The sequence below is a fragment of the Myotis yumanensis genome, unplaced genomic scaffold (assembly GCF_028538775.1).
Source record: "Myotis yumanensis isolate MYYU_CA2020_CCGP unplaced genomic scaffold, mMyoYum1.0.hap1 SCAF_14, whole genome shotgun sequence".
Lineage (NCBI taxonomy): Eukaryota > Metazoa > Chordata > Mammalia > Chiroptera > Vespertilionidae > Myotis > Myotis yumanensis.
In genome coordinates this window covers 29,809,511-29,834,467 of record NW_027223765.1, presented here as the reverse complement: position 1 = coordinate 29,834,467, position 24,957 = coordinate 29,809,511, and the positions used below count along the sequence as shown (strand labels likewise).

Here is a 24,957-nt window from a genome sequence, read left to right as displayed (position 1 = left end):
TCTCAACCTGTGGGTCCTGACCCCTTTGGGGGCCGAACCACCCTTTCCCAGGGATCGCCTAAGACCATTGGAAAACACATATATAATTACATATTGTTTTTGTGATTAATCACTATGCTTTAATTATGTTCAATTTGTAACAATGAAAATACATCCTGCATATCAGATATTTACATTACGATTCATAACAGTAGCAAAAATACAGTTATGAAGTAGCAACGAAAATAATTTTATGGTTGAGGATCACCATAACATGAGGAACTGTATTAAAGGGTCGCGGCATTAGGAAGGTTGAGTTAAGAGATTTGAACCAAATCTGTTAATATTTAATTTTAATATGGTAAAACTCTTTGTAAAATACTATTTGTTTTACTATTTATTCTTGTCTGTACATTTGAGATATTTCACATATAAACAGATAATAGGTTTACAACGATAAAAATGGGTAAAAAGTTTTGAATAGAAAATAATAGAGAAGAAATCCAATGGCCAATGAACCCTCACTAGCAGTCGTGTGATATTTTAAGAATTTTAATAAGCATATTTGTGACAAGTAAAGTATACACTATTGTTTATTATTAAATATTCTTACATGTTTTTTAATAAATTGAATATATTTAATATGATTTATTTTCTACAGGCCCACACAGCATGAATTAATACTTTATAAACAACAGGTGAAGAAACTGGAGAAAGCCCTAAAGAAAAGCATCAAGTAATTATATTTTATGGAGGTTACAAATTTATTAGGCTTTTGTATTTTATTACCTCTCATTTTCCCTCATAGTGAGCTTGGCTTAAAATTACCAGGCTGATGGAGGGAAATGACATTAAAAAGGGGTAGTTCTGGTTCCACAATTTAAAAACAATTTCTACTGTTTTGGATTTGGCTATATATTCATCTTAAATAAGAAGAAGAAAACGGAATTTGCCTAATTTAATATGGACAAGATTTTAACTAGAAAATTGTCCTTGGAAATCATGGAGGGATTATAAGAGAATCATTGAAATTAGAAATGGCAAGCCCCAAATCATGGTGGTAGCCATGACCTGAAGAATATATAGCCTCATCATACTTTAAAAGTACCAGAATGAATGCAGTAATCCATTCATATTCACCATTTGCATCTTTCTTGACTTTGAAAAGCACGTACTCAGAGGAGTTTCAAAAAATTTTTCCTCTACTAGTGGTAATATTTTCTGAAAGTTATCTATGTGTACTCTTTGACTCAAGGGAAAGGGACTTAAGGGATCATTGGGATGAAATATTTTGAAAACTATGAATTAATATATGTATTAGATCAGGGGTCCTTAAACTTTTTAAACAGGGGGCCAGTTCACTGTCCCTCAGACTGATGGAGAGCCAGACTATCGTTTAAAAAAAACTATGAACAAATTCCTATGCACAATGCACATATCTTATTTTGAAGTAAAGAAACAAAGCGGGAACAAATACAATATTTGTATTTGCATGTGGCCCGCAGGCCGTAGTTTGAGGACCCCTGTATTAGATCTATTATATCCACTGTATATAAGCTGATTCAGTTTTTAGTGACAGCTGTATTTCCTTCTTCCTGTGGCAACACATGCCACAGTGAAAGGCAAGTATTCTGGATATCCAAGAATTATATATTGAATTAAATAAGATAGTACAGAAGGAAAACTAAAAAAGGAGAGAAGTGCAGGTTTGGGAAAGCTGCATTCATTCATTCCATTAATATTTTTTTTCCTTCCTACTATTGCTTGACATTTTGGGTACCTATGATAACCTCCTACTATCTGCTTGGCATCTGGGTACTGGAATTACAGTGGTAAGCCAAATAGAAAAGGTTCCTGCTCTCATGGAGATTACACAACGGGAGAAGGCCAGTGAAAATGACAGTTTTTATATAAAAGTACTAAATGTAAAATAGTGTAAGAGTTGCTATTGTGTGAGTTTTGGACATGATCAAAGGTGGCAATGGTGGAGGTGTTAAAGTGTTTGGAGTATTAGAATGGATAGATTGTGATAGATTGAGTATAGGCAGCTGGGGGGCAGTGGGGAATCAAGACTCCTAAGTTTTAGGCCTGAATAACTAGGTAATTGTTGGTACATTACCCAAGATGGGAAACTGGGTTGAGAAACAACTAGTAAAAGGAGGCTATATGTGGGTAATAAGTCAGAGGAGAAAGTGTAGGAGAGGAAAAGCTTTTCATTAGCCCTCTTAGAGTCTCTGTCTGGGCCTGAAAACTAAACTGACAAGGACAGATTAACATGAGAAAAGTATACAAGTTTATTGAATATAAGTTTTATATGACATAGGAGCATCCTTAAGGAAATGAAGATCTGAATATGCAGTTAAACCTGAGTGTTTTTATACCAGGTTTGATGAAGAGTGGAAAGTTGTGGGAAAACGTGATAGGACAAAAGAGTATGAGCTAAGGGTAGTAAACTGGGGGAAACGCAGATTCTTCTTGGTGTCCCTCTGTCTTCAGAGATAAAGTTGCTCCCTTCCTCCTGGTACAGGGAGGTACCTGTCACAGAAGGACTTTATGATCTGCTTCAGGAAAGAAGAGGGAGGTCAGAAAGACCTTCCTGCACCTGCCATTTTCAGAGAGGATGAGAGAGAGAGGTCAGTGATGCGAGAGAATCATTGATGGGCTGCCTCCTGCATGCCCTGCACCTGCCATTTTAAAATTCCTTCAGCTTAAAACATTTCTTATGTCAATGTGGCATATTTTGTAGTGCCATATCTTGATCCCCTACAAAGGAATCTTACTGACTTCAAGGCAAGTATAATAGTGAAGACACATACCCACACACATGCATGTACTTATATATACAGAGATAAGAGTCAATCCTTATTATTTGCAGATAGCATATTTGTGAACTTGCCTACCTGCTAAATTTTATTTTTAATCCCCAAATCAGTATTTGCCACACTTTCATAATCACTCATGGACATGCCCAACACAAATGTTTCCAGCTGTTGAACAAGATGATGTTCTGCCCTCTTGTTTCAGCCCTTATATACTGTAAACAAGCATCCTTGTTATCACAATGCCACTCTTTTTTTTTTTTTCACTTTTGGGCTTTTTGTTGGTGATTTCTCTGAGATGGCTCCCAAGCCCTCATGTGACAGGTACCCTCCCTGTACCAGGAGGAAAGGAGCAACTTATCTCTGAAGATAGAGGGATACCAAGAAGAATCTGCGTTTCCCCCAGTTTACTACCCTTCGCTCATACTCTTCTGAATACACAAGAAGGCTGTGATGTGCCTTACAGAAAAAATACACGCTCCAGGTAAACTTCATTTAGGCATGAGTTATAGTGCTGTTAGCCCCGTCTTTAAACATTCACACACAGTTGAGAAAGTGTGACCACATGCATGCAGGAACCTGACCTGTGTTTCCCCTCGGAGTAGTGGTTTAATCTTTGCTAATTTAGTATATATTGTTTAATAACAGATCTGTGACTTTATAGAATATAGCTACCACAAATAGGAATGAACTAAATATGTTTTGTGTTGTTCATTTAGGCTCTGGTCTTTAGATTGACTTTTCACAATTAGCTTTTAAATTATGATTCAGAACCAATCCCTGTATTTTTCTGCTAAATTTGAAGAAATTATATTTTTTATTAATTTAAATTTGGAAGTTAAAAAATCTTTTTGGCATATGGGACAGTGCTGCAACCAACTGAGCCACAGTGGCTAGGGCTTAAAAATCTTTTTTTTTTTTTTTTTTGAGTACCTACATGTGGAAACAGAATTTGGAATGTTAGATAACTTGCATCACATGGGTGGTACATAGAAGAATTCAGATCTGTGCACACACTCCTAACCACCATACTAATAATTAGAACCAAACAAAACACCCAATGAAAAAAATTTTTTTAAGGTAAAACATTTCAAATTTTTATTTTAAATGGCAGGGGTAAAATATTTTTCAAACAACTGATGTTGGAGAAATAATTAAAAATATAATCTGTCAATCCAGTGAATCCTTTCTACATAAATAGAAAAAAAGAAATTGTTTCATTATTGAATAAACATTCAACCAGACTGATGTGTGCTATAGGCAGTCTGCTAAAGAGATGGCAAAAACAGAAAGAGATCTCGCCCTTTTGTACAGCCAGGCAGATGCTATCCATTACATACATGTGAATTGTCTTTGTCCAAAGGAAAAAGAAAACTTTTCATAACCTTAGCCAAGCAAGAAGTTACAATTCAGAGCCAGGAGCCTTCGATAACCTCCAACAGGATGGCGACAAGGGACAGTCCTCCCTGATGTCCACATTCAGAGAGATGGTTCCAAAGCTTCCAAGGCAGGCATTACAGAGATGTAAAATTGGCAAGAGGCTTATGTAAATCTTAAAAATTTACATTCTTTTTTTTAAGAGAAGTTTATTGATTTATAGAGAGAGGAAGGGAGGAGAGAGAAAAACATTGATGCAAGAGCACAACATTGATTGTCACCTCCTGCACGCCCCCTACCAGGGATTGAGCTCTCAACCCGGGCATGTGCCCTTGACTGGGAATTGAACTGGCAACCTCCTGGTGCACAGGATGCCCAACTAACTGAGCCACAGCATCCTTCTTGTTATCACAGTTGCCACTCTTTTTTTTTCTTTTTTTGTGTGCTTTTTGTTGATTTCTCTGGGATGGCTTTTTGTTGGTGATTTACATTATTCTTAAAGAGACAGGATTTATAGCTACAAGTTTTCCAAAGGAATTACTACAAGAGAAGGAGGGGAAAGTCTCTTTCCCTTTTAAAATCAAAGAAGATTCAGGTTTTTTTCCTTTAGAATTGTAGTTACCTTTCAACTAACCAACCTTCAATATCAGAGAAGGTGATTAATTTAACATGGGGAAACATGGACTCCTCTTGCTTGAGTTAATATTATGAACAAGTTAATTATAAAATTCTGTTGCTAGGAAGTGATCAAATAGGTTTGCCATTGCAAGATAACCAGAGCACAGTTCCATTTCATTTTTCAGTGGTATTTGTATTTTGGGAGGAGGAAACAAAGTAAGAGTCTCATCACCTAGTGTTGAGATGACAGCCACTGAGGTGGTCAGTTATACCAACAAGCCAAAGTGAAATTAACAATGTAGGTATTATTCACTTACTGTAGTAGTGTTAGCAAGGGGTCAAAAAGAAAAAGGCTGGGCCCTCAGTGTTCCATTTTCCCAGAGAATGGCACCAGGCAAGGATCATCAATGACATGTAGAACAGATGGGAGGAAGCATCTCAGTGCCTTAGGAGCCCGGCACAAAAGACTCCTACTGTTTCATGGGCCTAGGAGGCGGCCCAGGAGTAGAAAAATAGAGTCGGACTGGAGAAAAGTGTTTCAGTTAAGAAGTGAAAGTTCCCTTTCTCAGAGTCCCCCAATAATAAGGGCTCAGAAAGGAGACACTTGGGCTAGGAATGCAGGAATGCATATGAGCATGGCCAGCCGGGAGGGGAAAGGTTAGGGGGACTGAATTCTTGACAGCAACTCCCTTCAAAGATTGTGATGCACAAAGGCTGTACACCCAGTCTGGTGGGGGAAAGGGCAGCTTTACTCCATGAGGCTTCCCAGGCAGCCTGTATAATTACCTACAGTTTGGGCCTGAAAGATAACACATAGGATTTGGGGCTGGAGCTGGACTCCCCTCCTAGAGAAACAGTTGCCTTTAGAGTTGTAACTTCTAGACTGAAGAGAACCATCCTTCTTTTCATCCTAATCATTTACAAAATTGTAGGAGTTTAGGGAAAAGGACTTAGGGAGCATACAACTTTGAGAGGCTCACATTGATGCAGATGTGTTTTGTATCATTGTGGCTAAATTAGCGTGATTTTAAAAACAAAATTGGCTTTCCACTTTTCAACTCGTTCCTCATCTTCGGAATGGAATCACATGAGATCATGGAAAGGCTTCAACAGATACAGTTGAAAGCTCTGAAGTGCCTGCACACAGAAAGTTATCTTATGGAGATAACACAGCATATTTTAAGTTGGAAGTGCAGTTTTCTGGTTTTCCCAGACTCCACAAAGAAGCAGTTGTCTACATGGAATGAGTGTCTGCTAAGTACACAAAATATCCCTTAGTCACTCTTAGGGATTTTTATGGCCTTCAGGCCCTGCTCACTGCTTTGGAAACTACAAAACAACTCTAGCATATTTCTGAGTACAGCCTATTCTGCTACAATATAGGTTTCTCAAACATTATTAACTTAATTGGAAAAAAAAGCTTTTCCTCCTTGACTGCTTGAAGGTCAGCCACCATCATGAATGACACAGTAACTAGCTGGACCAGAAAGTTCACAACCAGTCGACTGCTTGTGCTGAAACAAATGGTCATTGATGTCCTTCACCCTGCAAGGCAATAGCACCTCAGACAGAAATTGGGGAAAAGCTAGCCAAAATGGATAAGACCACACCAGATATTATCTTTGTATTTGGATTCAGAGCTCACTTTGGGGATGGCAAGACTACTGGCTTCGGAATGATTTATGAGTCCTTGGATTATGTAGAGAAAAACGAACTCAAACATAGACTTGTCAAACAAGGTCTCTATGAAAAGAGATAACTTCAAGAAAACAGTGAAAGGAATGCAAGAACAGAATGAAGAAAGTCGGCAACTACAAAGGCCAATGTTGGTGCTGGCAAAAACGAGTCAAGATTCTTCAGTGACTCTCTGTGGTAATTGTGCAGATTTTTCATGAGAGGATTAATAAACTAAGAACTTAAAAAAAAAAAGGCCAAAATGAGACACAACAGCATTTTTGGTGGGATAAAAAAGAATTTAATACAGATTGAGACAGAAACTCAAACAGTGTCCCAATTACAGGGTGAAAACAAGGGGTTTTTATGAGAAAAGGAAGGGAACAATTATGTGAATAGAAGTGTTAATCTAAAAAGCCACAGTGAGCGACAAGCATTTGTTTGAAATCCAAAAGAATAGTTAATCAGGAAGCACTGATTCAGGCGGAAACCCAAAGTGTTCCAATTGGGGTTAATGGCAAATGGTTTTTGAGAAAGGGAAGGGGAATAATTACATGAATAGAAGGTAGGAGTTTCTATTGATGTTAGTAAGTAAAGGAAGGAATGTCTATAGGGGCACGTAAGCGAGGTTATTGTTTAGCTACATATGGTGGTGCTAATTCTAAAGAATGTCTTTAATTTTCAGTCCAGAGTGTCTGAAATTAGCTTTTCTGTTAGCTTTACAAATAGTTGTTTGAAATACAGTGATGTTTTAGGCCTAGTCCAAAGGTTGTTTTTGCTCAGTTTGAACATTCCAGAGGTTTAAGGAGCAAGACTGTAAAGTTAACTAACATTTAAAATCAGATATATCGGTTTACTTGTATTCCCACTAGAGAACATATTGGCTTTTCTGTCTCTTGTATTCTAGATAATATGCTCTTGACTGCCTATAGGCAAAGCTGTGAAGTATGTGAATATGGAAAATAGGTGGGAAATCAACTGGAAAATGGATTATGAGGTCTTTGTGTGTACAAGAGGAAAGAAACTGACTTTTTACCTAGAGCTAATCCATTAATTAAATTTATTTTTATTTTGTCATATACTCACGAGAGAGCAGAGAAGAGCAATTGAGTGAAGATCAAGGGCAATACATGTGACTGGAGTAGATAATTGTAGGATAGTAGTAAGAGATGAGGTAAGAAAGAAGTATGTAGGAATATTGGATTAGGACTAACCGAATGAAGAGATTCAAATGCTAACCCAAGGAGATTAGATTTAATTCACAAAGCAGTGGTAAGCAATTGATTGTTTTTTAGCAGGCAAATGACATGGTGTATATTGCTATCCTATTTTACAGATGAGTCATGGAATCAGTTTGATGAGTCAAGGTTCTGTAGGAAACTGATAGGCATACTCAAAGTTAAGATAGTTAATTTGAAGTGGGTATAAATAGACCTGTTTTTTCAAAGGTAGGATGGAAGGAGGAATGTCTACTACAGTTTGACTTCAGAAATTTTTGGAGAAGGGCAGTGGTTGGCTACTAGGTAGATACACTCATACATAGTTAGATTTCTGGGCAAAGAGATTCCCCCAGCATTCTAGTAGCCACCTGGAATAATGAATGTTCTCTTGGGTTTTCATGCCCTCTTGACTGGCCCATGCATCATGGTATCTGTGGAGCATGAAGAAGGAAGAACTATACTCTCTAGCTCCGTGGACCGCTGGTGGTCCGTGAGGTCCAAAAGGTTGGCGACCACTGCTCTAGCTCTTGCTGATTCAGTACCCAAACCAGTTGTCCTACCCATTGCTTCTTGCTTCCTTTCTCTGTAGCTTCCAAGCTTGGATCCCTTAGAAGCTGCTTCCATTCTTTACTGTAGTTCTTTCCTATTCTATATTTTTTGCAAGTGTTGAGGAGTGGTTAGAACTTTCTTCTTCAGTCTGATCCCTTTTGTTATCAGCAATTCCTTCTAATTTGTGGTCTATTGAGAGGACCTTCTTATTTCCAGTGACAATATGGTTTAAATTTTAAAAAATGCATGTATGCATGTGTGTGAGCACATGTACACACACACACATACATAAAATGTTATAAAGCTGTTGGGAGGGTAGCGGGATCATTGACTGAGTTTGTTATCTTAATCCAGTATGTAGGAAAGCATTTTGTATTATCTTGATTTTTCCCCCTCTAGAATACAAGATTGTCTCAGTCAAAAGACTGAGGACACAGAGAAAAAAGATGACTCCCGCAAAGATAACCAGCAGCAGGCCCTAATCGACCAGAGATGCTTTCAGGTATGGAATAGCTGGCAAAGGGACTAGTGTTTGTAGTCAACCTTGGTTTTAATTGCAATGTCATAAATTATCAGTTGGTAAGGAATATTTGTATCCTGTATTTGTTGTGCTTATCCTGTCATGTCTTGCCATGACATACCTGTTTGGCTAAAAACATTATAGTTAGCTTGACTTAGAATTTGTCTTTACCCTTAAAAGAGACGTTGGCCTAGTTCAAAGCAGGGTAGTAAAAAGCTGGTAAGATTTTTTTTTTTTTTTTTTTTTTTTAATATTTTATTGATTCTTTACAGAGAGGAAGGGAGAGAGATAGAGAGCTAGAAACATCGATGAGAGAGAAACATCGATCAGCTGCCTCCTGCACACTCCCCGCTGGAGATGTGCCCGCAACCCAGCTACATGCCCTTGACCGGAATCGAACCCGGGACCCCTCGGTTCCCAGGCCGACGCTCTATCCACTGAGCCAAACCGGTTTTGGCAAGCTGGTAAGATTTTAGAAAGATTTTATCCTTTGCTCTCCATCCTTAAGCCATCTCCCTTTTTATTGTTTTTGGTATTATTATTATTACTAGAGGCCTGGTGCACAAAAATTTGTGCACTTGGGGGGGGTCCCTCAGCCCGGCCTATGCCCTCTTACAGTCTGGGACCCCTCGGGGGGGATGTCCACCTGCTGGCTTAGACATCCCTCTGGCAGCCCGGGAGCCCTCAGGGGATGTCCACTTGCCAGCGGGGAGCAGACCTAAGCTGCAGTCAGACAGCCTTAGTGCTGCTGAGGAGGTGGGAGAGGCTCCCACCACCACCGCTGTACTGGCAGCCGTCAGCCTGGCTTGTGGCTGAGCATTGAGCGTCTGCCCTTTGGTGGTCAGTGTGTGTCATAGTGACCAGTCATTCCCAGTCTTTCTGCTTTTAGGGTCAATTTGCATATTACCCTTTTATTATATAGAATAGAGGCCTGGTGCACAGGTGGGGGCTGGCTGGTTTGCCCTGAAGGGTGTCCTGGATCAGGGTGGGGGTCCCTACTGGGGTGCCTGGCCAGCCTGGGTGAGGGGCTGATGGCTGTTTGCAGGCTGGTCACACCCCCTTCAGGGTGGGGGTCCCTACTGGGGTGCCTGGCCAGCCTGGGTGAGGGGCTGATGGCTGTTTGCAGGCAGGTCAAGCCCCCAGTGGGGACCCTCACCCCATGGGGGTTTGACCAGCCTGGGTGAGGGGCTGAGGGCTGTTTTCAGGCTGGCCACAGCCCCTTCAGGGTGGGGGGCTCTACTGGGGTGCCTGGCTAGTCTGGGTGAGGGGCTGATGGCTGTTTTCAGGCTGGCCAAGCCCCCAGGTGACTGAAGCTCCCAGCCTCTCCTTTTTTTCTTTTTTTCTTATTCTGGGATTTATTTATCTTCTATAATTGAAACTTTGTAGCCTTGAGTGGAGCCCAGATCTGGCCAGGGCAGGTAGGAAGCTTGGCTTCCTCCATCGCCGGGGGCAACCCAAGCCTCCTGCTCGCTCAACTCTGTGGCCACGGCGGCTGGAAGCAGGTATCTGGGATTTATTTATCTTCTATAATTGAAACTTTGTAGCCTTGAGCGGAGCTCAGGGTCGGCAAGGCAGGCAGGAAGCTTGGCTTCCTCCATTGCCTCCAAGCCTCCTGCTTGCTCCAGCTCCGTGGCCACCGCCATCTTAGTTGGGTTAATTTGCATATTTGCTCCTGATTGGCTGGTGGGGTGTCGCTGGTGGGTGTGGCTGGTGGGTGTAGTGGAGGTACGGTCAATTTGCATGTTTCTCTTTTATTAGATTAGATTACTATTGTTATTATATAAGTAAATTTTCTTAAGGTCTTTGTATGGTTCTTTTTTATATATATTGATTTTTTTACAGAGAGGAAGGGAGAGGGATAGAAAATTAGAAACATCGATGAAAGAGAAATATCGATAAGCTGCGTTCTGCACGCCCCCTACTGGAGATGTGCCCGCAGACAAGGTACATGCCCTTGAACAGAATCGAACCTGGGACCCTTCAGTCCACAGGCCAATGCTCTATCCACTGAGCCAAACCAGTTAGGGCTGTATGGTTCTTTTTTTAAATTTAGATATTTAGTTCATCTGAAATTTAATGTTCTATGCGGTGTGATATAGAGATCTTACCTTATTGATTTTATAGAATAGATAGATGAGCATTTATTGACTAGATGTGTAGTAAAGCCTGATTATTTACTGACTTAACTGGGCCTGCATTTTTATTTTATTGGACCTACACAGGGTTTTAAAATTTTTTAAATTGCCCTAACCAGTTTGGCTCAGTGGATAGAGTGTCGGCCTGCGGACTGAAAGGTCCCAGGTTCGATTCCAGTCAAGGGCATGTACCTTGGTTGCGGGCACATCCCCAGTTTGGGATGTGCAGGAGGCAGCTGATCGATGTTTCTCTCTCATCGATGTTTCTAACTCTCTATCCCTCTCCCTTCCCCTCTGTAAAAAAATCAATAAAATATTTAAAAAAAAATTTAAAATTAATTACTGATATTTCTTAAATTAAGGGATTTTGCTTATTAACTTCTTATTTGTAGCTTCTCTTAAAAAGTGAGTCTGGCAGCCTGGCTAGTGTGGCTCAGTTGGTTGGAGCATCGTCCTAGGTATCAAAGAGTTATGGGTTCGATTCCGGTCAGGGCACGTACCAAGGTTGTGGGTTTGAATCTTGGTCATGGTACATATGGAGGCAACTGAGCAATGTCGCTATGTCTGCCTCTGTTGGTCGGTCTCTCTTTCTCCCTTACTCCCCTCCTTCCCTCTCCTATGAACTTCGGAAGCTCAGCTAGCATCAGTTCCCTGGTCTCTTTTAGGAGTGCCATTGCCCTCCTTACTTTTGGTCTGAGGCAGGAGGAGAAGGACTATGTGGATTCTAATAGGTCATAACTACTTTCAAGTCTACATCATTTAAAAAGACATTTTAGTTTTTTTGTGAAGTCTATGGTTCTCATTAGAACTTATGTTTAATCATGTTGATGAAACTATTGTACTTCCAAAACATTACAAGCGTCAGTCTTATTAAAGATCTTGCTCTCATTGATAATTTAGTGAAGGGAATACTTTCCCATTAAAATTGTATTAAAATAATTTAAATATAATAGAAGTGACATACTGAAATGCACTAAAATAAGCAATAATCCAAACTGCTTGTAAATAAGCATTAGAAGCCAAATTCTCAAGGGACCTGTAGCTTTTATGGGGAGAAAAGAAAAATAGCACAGCATTTTTCACTCACTAGTTCTGTCACTCCTTTAAAATACATTAATCTTGGTAAATCCTGTCCAATGAATTGCTAACATTTTCTTAAATAGTCTGATCACTATCCAGGATCAGTTTGATCACCTTTTAGCAAGACCTGCATGATGTTTTTTAGGATTTCTCTTTAGAATGTGTTGGGCTTTGTAATTCATTGTCTTTACTCGGAACTTCAGCTGAAGCTGTGAAACATCAGGAACTGCTCCCATTTAATATCCAAATTAGCTTAAATATTAGAAGACAGGAATAGGGAAATGTGGAACTCTAGCTAAGGATATCTGGATGACGATTCTTCTCTATGTGGATTAAAATAGGTCATAACTACGTAACTACTTTCAAGTCTACATCAGTTAAAAATACATTTTAGTTTTTTTGTGAAATCTGTGGTTCTTATTAGAACATATATTTAATCATATTGATGAAACTATTGTACTTTCGAATATTACAAGTGTCGGTCTTATTAAAGACCTTAATGACTGCCTCAAATTAAATTTGAAAATGATGTTACATTGACATATAAAGCACTCCTTTTACTTATGTCACTTTTAGAAGACTATGGTAAACGTTTCAACTAAAAACAGCCTTTTTTTTTAAAGGTACTGAGTAGCATCAATTCAATTATTCACAATCCAAGAGCTCCAGTAATACTTTATAAACAGAGCAAAGGAGGAGTCCAGCATTTTAATAAAGATTTTGATCAAGATTGTGGATTTGAGCATCTTGTTCCTATCCTAGAAATGTGGGCAGATCAACTGACTTCCCTAAAGGTAAGGGGTTGAATAGTCTTTACATGCTTAGAAAATCTATTGGAGTTGTGGACTTTATTAATAGGCTAGGCGTAATTTGTTTTGATTGTAAAGCTGAAACAGCTTATCTTATTAAATGTTAATCTTGCTACTTACATATCCGTTTGAAGTACTGCCTGCTTGATGTTGTCATTACTATAAGCTGCCTCCTATAAGGTTCTACCAAACAAGACATTTTTTAGGGTCATTGCCTTGTTGGAAATCTGTATTAGATCCACTTTGACTTCTAGGTGCTTCCCTGTTCTACCTTCATCTCCCTCTTTTTGGTATCCCCATGGTACAGATTTTCCTGGACCTTATTCCTCTTTAAATGTAATGTCTTATCCTTCATTCCATTTTAATTGGGAATGTTTCTTTTCTCTTCATATTTAAAATTATTATATTTTCTTTTAAAGTTTATCTCCATGTCTGTCTATTCTGTGGATCAGATTTTGGTCAGATAGCTAGCCAATACTGCTATTACTTATTCTTTTTATCCATGAAAGATGAAATTTTCTTCACTTTAGAGAATTGTGTATTTTTTTATTAACTTCAGGTTTTTCCAGTTTTTGTTGAGTAGCTCACTGTAAGGTGAATTGCTAAAGTCATAGTATTTAATTTCTGTACCCTTTAAATTTTTATTTTTTTAATTATAGCTACACTAATAAAAGAGAAACATGGTAATTAGCGTACAACCGCTACCTTTCCCATTGGCTAATCAGCATATCCTTATGCAAATTAACTGTCAACCAAGATGGCGGCCGGCAGCCGTGCACTGAAGCGAACAGGGAGGCTTGCTTGCTCCAGTGACGGCTGACTCTAACGTTCCCCGCCTGAGTTGCAGGCCTCTAAGCTGCAACTCTAAGCAACTATGTACTATGTTGCAAATAAGAAGCTAAACAAAACCCCAGAAACCGGCTTTCAGTCAGCCAGGTTCAGCCAGCCGGACCACAACATTGTATCAAATACAGAAGGAAAAACAAAGGCCAGAAACCGGCTTTCAGCAGCCAAGGCCTCAGAGCTAAAGCTGGCCCAGAATAAAAAAAGAAAAAGAAAAAAAGGAGCTGTTGGGAGCTTTAGTCACCCGCCAGCCGGAAAACGGCCCTCAGCCCCTCACCCAGACTGGCCAGGCACCCCAGTGGGGATCCCCACCCTGATCCAGGACACCCTTCAGGGCAAACCAGCCGGCCCCCACCCGTGCACCAGGCCTCTATTCTATATAGTAAAAGGGTAATATGCCTCCCGGCACCGGGATGAGCGTGACAGGGGGCAGGGCCCAACCCCCCTGATCGCCCTGCAGCTCTGTGTGTGACAGGGGGCGGGGCCACAACCTCCCCATCCGCCCTGCTCTGTTCGTGACAGGGGAAGGCGCCCCAACCCCCTGATCAGCCCTGCTCTGTGCCTGATAGGGGGGACCTCCCCAATCCCCTGATTGCCCTGCGGCTCTGTGTTTGACAGGGTGTGGTGCCCCAACCCCCTGATCGGCCCTGCTCTGTGTGTGACAGGGTGCGGCGCCCCAACCCCCTGATCGGCCCTGCTCTGTGTGTGACAGGGTAGAGCCATAACCTCTCCATCGGCCCTGCCCTGAGTGTGACAGTGGCAGCGCCCCAACCCCCTGATCGGCCCTGCTCTGTGGGTGATAGAGGGTGGTGCCCCAACCCCCCTCCACGGGCCTTGCTCTGTGTGTGACAGGGTAGAGCCATAACCTCCCCATTGGCCCTGCCCTGAGTGTGACAGGGTGCAGCGCCCCAACCCCCTTATCGGCCCTGCTCTGTGAGTGACAGGGGGCAGCGCCCCAACCCCCTGATCGGCCCTGCTCTGTGCGTGACAGGGGGTGGCGCCGCAACCTCCCCATCGACCCTGCCTTGAGTGTGACGGGCGGTGCCCCAGCCCCCCAATCGGCCCTACCCTTAGTGTGACTGAGGGTGGCATCGCAACCTCCCGATCCGCCCTGCTCTGTGCATGACGGGGTGGCGCCCCAACTCCCCAATCGGCCCTGCTCTGAGCCCCACCAGGGGCTGCACCTAGGGATTGGGCCTGCCCTCTGCCACCCGGGAGCAGACCTAAGCCAGCAGGTCGTTATCTCCCGAGGGGTTCCAGACTGCGAGAGGGCACAGGCCAGGCTGGGAGACCCCCCTCCCCTCCCGAGTGCACAAATTTTTGTGCACCGGGCCTCTAGTAGATATATATTTTAATATATTTTTTTATTAATTTCAGAGAGGAAGGGAGAGGGAGAGAGAGATAGAAACATCAAGGAGAGAATCATTGATTGGCCGCCTCCTGCACACCCCCCACTGGCGATTGAGCCTGCAACCAAAGTATGTGCCCTTGACTGGAATTGAACCTGGGACCCTTCAGTACATGGGCCAATGCTCTATCCACTGAGCCAAACCAGTTAGGGCTGTACCCTTTAAATTTTAGATTTTTCAGTAACTAATATATATATATATATATATATATATATATATATATATATAGCATTCCTCTGTTCGTGAAGGTATGATTCAGTAGTAGTATTTGTCAGTAGAAGTCTTATCACAGGAAGTATAAAGGGTGCAAAAGATACGAGTAAGAATGTATAAGCCCCAGGGATTTTGTCTTTGTCCTCTGACGTGTTCCAAGGAATCTCCTGATATATAATAAATGCTCAATATTTGTCAAAAGAATAAAGCAGAATAACACATTCCAAGGCAACAAAATAGAGAATATAGTACTGAATTTTAAAAGTTTTTAATGAAAACATACCTGTAACTGATGAAAGAATCTTCACATTTCACCCTAATTTTTTCTTCCCATTTTAACTAGGGCTCAGAGCTATAAAATAAAATAAGGAAAATTTTAATTGAGTGACAGTGTTGGATTAATATACCTATTTTATAGGCTTGAGTTCCTCCAGTTTATATCTTAGAAGAGAGTGAAATAATTAGTGATTACTTATGTAAATCATGGCATTTTCCAAATTATTGCTTGTCAGGGGATTCTTCCAGTAGGAGAGATTAGTGCAGACTTCAATTTACTCCTTCTCAGGGCAGATGGCCAGCCTTCCCAAGACAAGGGAAAGTTTAGAAGAGAAAGGAGGCAAAGGAAGAATCAAAGAAATGGATAGTTACTGGTTATTTACTGTGTTCATTGTGGGAGGTATCAGAAAATGTGAACACAGGTTCAGATTAATTGGAGAGAGAAAACATGCTAAAATATATGAAATAAAATTTACCATAGGAAGAAATGAAAACAGATAGGCCATGAAGTGCCAAGTGGATGATGCAAATAATTTGTACTCCAAATTCTGGAGGAGGAAGGAGCCCCCAGGAAAAGCTTTACAGTGGTGGTGAGTTCTTGCTACTGTATATTTTTCCCACTAGAAAGAGACAAGGAGAATTAGTTTTTATAATTAGAATATCCTGAGGGCCCCCAACAGGAATTTAGTGACCTTGCCACTGAAGTAACTCAGAGATATGGGGCCGTGTGTCAGGTATTTACCTTATACTGCAGAATCGGGATCCAAGTTGAGGAAGTACGTGAGGTTCTTTGAGGTCTCCTTATATGAAAGGTTTTCTATACTGTAGCAGCCTCTCAGTTTGGAACAGCCATTTTCCCAACTTAGTTTATTTCTCAAGTTAGATTTGGTGTAAAAGCGAAGGATGGAAAAAGCGTGGAGCTAGCTAGCTAGCTGTCTCCTTCCTTCTCTTTCCCACCACCCACATTTTCCGGAAAGTTGAGCTACAGACTCTGTAGCTTTCCCAGCCCAATGCTGTGCTGTGTTGTAGCTTTCCCATCCCCTAGTGCTCCAGAGGCCAGCCATCCAAAGTCAGTCATGACCTGTACTTCTACATCCCTTAGCTGAGCAATGTGGAGAATCTAGAAGACCCTCTTTTAGGTTTTTCAGGGCTTGCTTGATGGACCCCTACAGCCATCCTGCACTGCTAAGTACATCAGACATCTTCCCCCCGCTTAATCTTGCTAAGACTTTTATTCTCAAGTAAAATTTTATAATTGGTGTGGTTTGTACCATAGGCCATTTGTTTATGACTGCATCTTGTTGATGGAACGTTGGTTAATGAAAGTTTCATTATGCTGCAACTTTTGGACTTTTTAAAATATTCTGGTGTCACCTAATGCTTAAAACATTCATTTGACACTGAATGTATTGCCTTGAATTGCTAAGATAGATGATTACCTTCTTACCAAATGAAAGGTTAAAGATATCATTATGTGTGTTAATTGGAAAGTGTTAAATAAGTGGTGGACTAAAAGAGTTGGAAAAGGAATTTCCTATATACCTGGTACTTCTTTCTGTATTCTGAAATTGCACTAATACAGTAACCACCTGCCACATGCAGCTTTGATCATTGAAATGTGGCTGGTCCCAATTGAGATGTGCTATCAGTATAAAATACACCATTTAGAAGACTTAGTGTGGAAAAAAAAATTAAATGGTAATAGTTCAGATATATTGGGTTAAATAAAATAAATCATTAATGTCACATGCTTCTCTTTTTAAAGTGTGGCTACTAGACAATTTAAAATTACTATGACTCATTTCTTTTGGACAGCATTGTTCTAAAGGGCCAAGTACTGTGCCGTGCACGTATGGATGTTCAGTAAATATTTGTTTAGCAGTTGACCAGTCTTAAAGTTCTAAACTTTCAGTAGCCTTGCCCCTATACAGTTTAAAATAGATTAGGGCAAAAAAATAAAAAATAAAAAAATAAAAATAAAATAGATTAGGGCAATGTGTCTAGACCAGGAAAACTAAGTAGGCCATCATCAAGATTAAATATAATTAATTTAGTCATCCTTTCAAATTAAAACCTGCTTGGAGATATATGCATAATATGGGTGAAGCTGGAAAATATTATCCTAAATAAAAAAGGCCAGTCACAAAAGGCCATTTATTTTATGATTCCATTTTATGTGAAATGCCCAGAATAGTCAAATCCATAGAAAAAGAAAGTAGATTAGTAGTTACCCAGGGCCTAGGGTCAGGACAGAATGGGGAATGACTTCAAGTAGGTGCAGGTTTATTTTTGTGCTGATAATAATGCTCGGAAATTAAATAATGGCTTCATATCTCTGTAAATATATTAAAATACTCAATTGTACACTTAAAGAGGGTGAATTTTATGTTGTGTAAATTACATCTTAAGTCTGTTATGAAAAATTCAAGGCAAAAATATAAAGAACAGGCTTATTTTTTATCCATCAATAATCAAACCAATTACTTAAATTATATAAGCTAATAATAAAATAATATATAATTGCTTAAAACATCCAGTTCAAAGACAATTAATATAGAATGTTTTATGTAAGGCCTATATTTACCTGGAAAAAAACTATTTTAATAGGCTTTCCTAAACTGGTAATGGTATTTTAAAAAAATACTGATAATAATTAATGTACTTAGTAAATCCTAACATAAATCCTGATTTTTAAAAAAATATATATTTTATTAGAGGGATAGAGAGCCAGAAACATCAATGAGAGAGACACATCGATCAGCTGCCTCCTGCACACTCCCTGCTGGGGATGTGTCCGCAACCAAGGTACATGCCCTTGACCGGAATCGAACCTGGGACCCTTGAGCCCGCAGGCCAACGCTCTATCCACTGAGGCAAACTGGTTAGGACTAAATCCTGATTTTTAAAAAGACATTGAAACATAATTATATTTTATTAGTATTTTTATGGAAACTTATTTTTAAACCAATAAAATCTTGTTATTTCTTTTGTTATAAAGGATTTGTATAAGTCCTTGAAAACACTATCTGCAGAATTGGTGCCTTGGCATAATTTAAAGAAGCAGGATGAAAAGGAAGGTATCAGAGTTGAAGATCTGTTGTTTATAGTAGATACCATGTTGGAAGAAGTTGAAAATAAGGAAAAGGTAATACTTAATACTTACGAAAATGTTTATATTTTAACTAGAGGCCCAGTGCACAAATTTTGTGCACTGGGCGGGGCGGGGGGAAGGGAGGGTCCCTCAGCCTGGCCTGCGCCCTCTTGCAGTCTGGGAGCGGGCCTAAGCCAGCAGTTGGACATCCTTAGTGCTGCTGCGAGGTGGGAAAGGCTCCTGCCACCACCACTGTGCTTGCCAGCCTTGAGCCCAGCCAGGGGCAGCTCCTGCGTTGAGCGTTTGCCCCCTGGTGGTCAGTGTGTGTAATAGTGACTGGTCATTGCACAATTTGGTCAATTTGCATTATTAGCCTTTTATTATATAGGATTATGTAGGATGTAATCTTAAAATTGGTAACAATATGGATATTGATAGTCTACTAGGACTTTATTTCTCTTTTTAAAGTTTTTATTTTTTTAAAGATTTGGAATTATTTTTAACATGTGAACTTCCTTTTTCTCCCTCTTTTGGACAGGACAGGAACATACCAAACTTTAAAACTTTGCAAGCTATTGTTTCTCATTTCCAAAAATTATTTGATGTGCCTTCGTTAACTGGAGTCTATCCCCGAATGAATGAAGTTTATACTAGGCTTGGAGAACTGAACAGTGCTGTGAGAAACCTCCAAGAACTCTTAGAATTAGGTGATGACCCTTAGTCATTTTGGGCCCCCATTTAAGAATTATTCCTAATAAATCAACAAAAAGTAGGTAAAAAAAATTTTAAAAATTCACGATAAGTGAAGGATAATTAAGGATAATTGGTTTGATAATGATTTTGAGAATTCTCTTTTAAAAATACCTTATTCTTTTATTTTATTTTATTGTTTAAAGTGTTACAAATAGTAGTACATGTGTCTCCTTTTTCTCCATTGACCTTCCCCCCCCCTCCCCCTGGCACATGCCCTCCCCCTCCTTCCCCCCCAGTGTCTTGTGTCCATTGGTTATGCTTATATGCATGCATGCAGGTCCTTCAGTTTATCTCTTATCCCCCCCCAAACCCTCCCCTGCCTTCCTGCTGTAGTTTAACAGTCTGTTTGATGCTTCTTTGCCTCTGTATCTATTTTTGTTCACCAGTTTATAATGTTCTTTATATTCCACAAATGAGTGAGATCATGTGGTATTTATCTTTCACTGACTGGCTTATTTTGCTTAGCATAATGCTCTCCAGTTCCATCCATGCTGTTGAAAATAGTAAGAATTCCTTCTTTTTTACAGCAGCATAGTATTCCATTGTGAAGATGTACCACAGTTTTCTAATCCAGTCATCTGCTGATGGGCATTTAGGCTGTTTCCAAATCTTAGCTTAAAATACCTTATTCTTTTATTTTATTTTTTTTGCAGATAGTTCATCCTCATTGTGTGTGCTGGTAAGCACAGTTGGAAAATTGTGTAGGCTGATTAATGAGGATATGAATGAACAGGTTATGCAGGTATTGGGACCTGAGGACCTCCAAAGGTATTTGTTTTAAAAAGCTTGCAAAATATCATTCAGAATCATTAGAGTGGTGAAATTAAGACTCTCACAACTTTTTAAGTTCTTTACCTTTCCTGTTTGGAATAGCATCCTTTAAATAACTTGACAATCTAAAATAATCTTACACCTTATGGATGGAGAGAATGCCAAGAGTTTTCAAGATAAAAATAGATTGTAGAGCCTATAGCAGTGATGGTGAACCTTTTGAGCTCAGCGTGTCAGCATTTTGAAAAACCCTAACTTAACTCTGATGCTGTGTCACATATAGAAATTTTTTGATATTTGCAACCATAGTAAAACAAAGATGTATATTTTTGATATTTATTTTATATATTTAAATGCCATTTAACAAAGAAAAATCAACCAAAAAAATGAGTTCGCGTGTCACCTCTGACACGCATGTCATAGGTTCACCATCACTGGCCTATAGGCTTACATAAGGTGTATATGTTTATATAATCTAGCGTTATTGCTATAAGCCTGTTCCCAGGGGACATTATATGTGGAGAAATTCAAACCTTGTTAGCAACTTCATGTGAGTTTAGAATGTATAAACAAGTTCTATTTTTAGTACACTACATATTTGATTAGAAGATAAAATGTTAAGGAGTTGTTTTAATTTTATTGATGTTTTACAGAGAGAAAGGGAGAGGAATAGAGAGTTAGAAACATCGATGAGAGAGAAACATCAATTCAGCTGCCTCCTGCACACTCCCTACTGGGGATGTGCCCGCAACCAAGGTATATGCCCTTGACCGGAATCGAACCTGGGACCCTCCAGTTCACAGGCCGACACTCTATCCACTGAGCCAAACCAGTTAGGGCAAAGCCAATTATTTTTTAATATATTATAGAACATGGTCTCTTAAGAATCCTTGAGCTACATGGTAGGGAAACTTTATATGAATTTACCTAAATTTAACCTTAGAACAGATATTTACACTGATAATAAGATATATATATTTTGGAAAAGTGATGTTTGATGAACGAAGAAGAGCTCAAAAGAAATTATTACAGTAAATTATTAAATTTATATTTAAGTTAGCAGGACAATTTCTATTTTGAAAATGTTCTATATTCAATCAGATGCAAGAACTTTAAGTTGGAAATTCAGTGTAAACTGTGTGTTTTTTGTTTTTTTTGTTTTTTTAAGCATTATCATCAAATTGCAAGAACACGAGGAATTTTTTCCAGCGTTTCAGGCATTCACTAATGATCTACTTGAAATCTTAGGTAAGATCTCTGTTAATGGTGTTTAAATTTCAAGTCTGAAGATGTCAGTGGGTTTGAGCGAAGACCGTTCTCCTTAGTCACTGAATTAGTGTTTTCACCTAGAGTGTTTGGTAGAAAGTGTCTGAAAACTATGAGTAGTTCTGCAAAACACTCTTAACTTGCAGTTAGAGGTGTTTGGGATTAGTCTACAGAACAGAGAAGCACATATCCTTTAAGGAGTAAGGGGCTGCCTTTGTCCTGGGACCTTAAGATGAGAAGTGACAATTTGCTCTGGGTAGGCCCTGACGCTGTGATAGAATTTATGACCTTGGGTAGTGTTTTTTCTCTTCCTCCTCCTCCTCTTGCTCCTTTCTTTTAAAAGATAGTACTTATCTACTGTGTTTTTTAAATATACAAATGATTCCTGGCCGGTGTGGCTCAGTTGGGTGGAGCAGTGTCCCATCCACCAAAAGGTGGTAGGTTTGATTTCTTGTCAGGGCACATACTCAGGTTGTGGGTTTGATCCCCAGTATAGAATAATATGATTTTACTTGCTTCTGCATAGTTAACTTAAATAGCGAAGTTCTCATTATTAATAAATACTTTAATGGATGTACTGGTAACACTTATTTTAGAATCCTTCTATACAAACTTTCTCTCAGATGTTATCAGCATAGTTCATGTGAGATCATTTGCTTCAAGAAGCCAAGTCTCCCTGTAGGTGAAGTCTGCATTTTAGTCACAGTTGGAATTCTGGAGTTAAATATATATAACATTGGGAAAGTTAAATCTGTTTTGGCAAGCATGACCTTTTTTTATTACTTGATGTTATATTAAGCATCTAGTCCTACAGAGTGATGTACTGAATATCAGATATGGAAAAGGACTTTCTTCCTTTCATAGAATCTGAGAAAATTTTCGTATCAGCCAAGATTCTTCTCTGTGAGGTTCATTTATCAGGTAGATTTCCCATTTAGTGAGAAAATATGTGCGATTTCAGAATTGGGTTAGATAATAGCATGCTCTTATACCTTACCAGGATTTAATGTGTGAACCAAATTCTATGTTGTAAATTTGCTTATATTTTTTCCTTTCTTATATCTCGATGCTTTGTAAGTGGATCCAGAAAAGTATTCTGACTGAAGTCAGAAGCTTAAGCAACATGGGTCATGTGTTTAGGCAAAAGGAAGAAAACCCATATCCAGCTAAACATTGAGGGAGAAAGGTGGATACTAAGGAAGCATGTTTTATGTAAGGTTTATGAACAGTGGCCTAGCAGAATAATCTAGAAAAAGTGGTGAGAATCTAGAGAACCTACCACTGGGGCTTACTTTAAGTAGGGTTGGAGTTTATTTTTTTTATTTTTTTGTTGTTAATTCTCAGTTGAGGATATTTTTCCATTGACTTTTAGAGAGAGTGGAAGGGAGAGGGAGAGACTGAGAGAAGCATTGATGTGAGAGAGAGACATCAATTGGTTGCCGCCTGCGTATACCTCAATCAGGGAACCTGTAACCAAGGTACGTGCCCTGGACTGAATCGAACCTTGGACCCTTCAGTCCACAGGCTGACACTCTACCCACTGAGCCAAACCGGGTAGGGCATGGAGTTTAGATAATCAGAGAAAGGACTGTGCTTCCTCAGTAGTCAGGAGCTTTCAGACAGAGTCTGATTTAGGCTGATTGGGAAAAGATCGTTTTAGGAAGAAAAATCAGATTCAGAAAGAAGCTGGTGGAGAAAAACCTGAACTGATTTATCTGGGAAGCTGGAGCAGGCTAACCTCTATAATACATTGCATCTGATATTTGTACTTTGGGAAGCTTCACATCTCTTATTAGATAGATCGGTTTCATCCTAAAAAGTATACTTAAGAGTGATCCTAATGAGAAATTTTTCCAAAAGAATTAAGGATAGGACTATGTTTCATGCAAAGAAATCCTTAGGGACCCAGGAGAGAGATGGCCTCTACCTGGGATTTCACCATGTAGGCTCACTCACGTAATTATACAGACTTAAAGAGGCAGTAACATAATATCATAAATATGGCCAGAACGATCTATTAATAAAAGCATACTGCTAATGAATTTAATTTTAAAGTCAGTGAATGCTTGTCGGTATGTGGTAGCTTTTACAAACAAGATGCTCTGTGAAGCATCTGTGTCTGAATTATTGATAACTCTTATCACTATTGGAGAAAAATGTCATGTACATGAAAGCACCAGTGTTGTTGCTTTTGTGTTTGAGGTTTGCTTTTGCATAGAAATTCTCATTTCATCTGAGCCTATCACTAGACAGTGCTACTCTTTTATTATTACTGTGTGTTTTTTATTACAGAAATTGATAACTTGGATGCCATTGTACCTGCAGTAAAGAAATTAAAAGTACTTTCATACTGAAAAAAAATCATTTTTACTGTGTAAATTGCATTCTTAACATTCTAATTATTTTGTACAATTGATCTTACCTTTGAGACAAGAGTTATAAAAAGTGTTTACTTTCAGAATTCATCCCCTTCTTTGTATTGGGTTCTCACTCATTTTTTTTTAACTTTGAGATTCTTATGTAGAAAACAGTTAAGTTAAAGTAGTCAGTTAACTTTAGACCCTTTAATCATTTCTTAAGCAATTCTTGAGTGCTTAAAATTTAAGATTGATTTAAAGTATAGTGTGTAAGTACAAGAGAAACTCAGGGAGAGATTGAAAATAATAGAAAGGTCACATTTAAGTTCAGGATTTAGTGACCTTTCTGGTTCTGAGAACAAGGAATGCCAATGGCTTTCTTAAGTCCAATAGGAAGATACTGCTTTCCTGGCAAGAAAATGGCACCTTCTATTAAGATATCCCTCATGGTACTTATCCTTTCAAAGCAAGAGTAAGAAAAGGAAGGAGGAGGAAATGTGTTAGGGTGGGAAATGAATTACGAGGTAACATAGATGAGTAGATAAAAGTTTCTCATAAAAAAGTGTCTTTTTTTTGCAATCTTGATGTAATGTACTTTTTATAAGGGCATGAGATCTTAAATAAAATTTTTATGAAGAATTTTCAAACATAAGCGTCCTCAGTGACTTATTTGTATCACTCACGAATAATGAGTCATATTCTCTTACTAGGCTGAGCCTTCCTTAGGCAGCAGGTTCACCCTTGGCTGTCATCTACTTATTCTTTATTTTCAATATTCAAGTCTTTATTTTCTTAAAGGACTAGTGTTCTGCCTCACATCTATGAGTATAAGCCACTTTGAGTTATTGCTGCTTCTCCCCTACCACAGCCCTGTATCCCCTCCCCCCTCACTTTCATAAGTAGTAGGCCTAGGAAGAGTTCTTAGTTATTCTTGTTTGTGGTTGTGTAGAATATTATAAAGAATTTCCAGGAAGCAGCAGGCTGGAGTGGAGAGAGTAATGTCAGTAGATAAGCATCCAGGTCCTTGGTGTTGTGACCTTAGGGATTAGACATAGTTCTTTCTAGATTTAAAATTGTTTTGTTAGCCTGCAATTACATTTCCAAACACTAGCCCACAATTTGTGAAAGAATCTGTATCTGAGGGTTGGATAGAAAAAATATTTGGGACCTGGCCAGTGTAGCTCACTTGGTTGGAGTG

The 24,957-nt window shown here is 39.3% G+C and overlaps 1 protein-coding gene across 5 annotated transcripts in view; it reads left to right on the top strand.

Annotated features, from left to right (window-relative positions):
* The window catches only part of CEP70 (centrosomal protein 70), a 46,653-nt gene extending 22,240 nt beyond the window's left edge, over positions 1-24,413 (top strand). For 4 of the 5 annotated variants that reach the window (XM_070433495.1, XM_070433493.1, XM_070433492.1 and 1 more), the window contains 8 exons: positions 641-715; positions 8,636-8,738; positions 12,595-12,765; positions 18,520-18,666; positions 19,151-19,319; positions 20,019-20,133; positions 21,305-21,384; positions 23,695-24,413. In XM_070433495.1, coding sequence (XP_070289596.1) covers positions 641-715; positions 8,636-8,738; positions 12,595-12,765; positions 18,520-18,666; positions 19,151-19,319; positions 20,019-20,133; positions 21,305-21,384; positions 23,695-23,756 — 922 coding nt within the window. In that variant the 3' untranslated portion in view covers positions 23,757-24,413. The remainder of the gene's footprint in view (positions 1-640; positions 716-8,635; positions 8,739-12,594; positions 12,766-18,519; positions 18,667-19,150; positions 19,320-20,018; positions 20,134-21,304; positions 21,385-23,694) is intronic. The other variant, XM_070433496.1, reaches the window with a different exon arrangement.
* Positions 24,414-24,957: the final 544 nt, after the last annotated feature.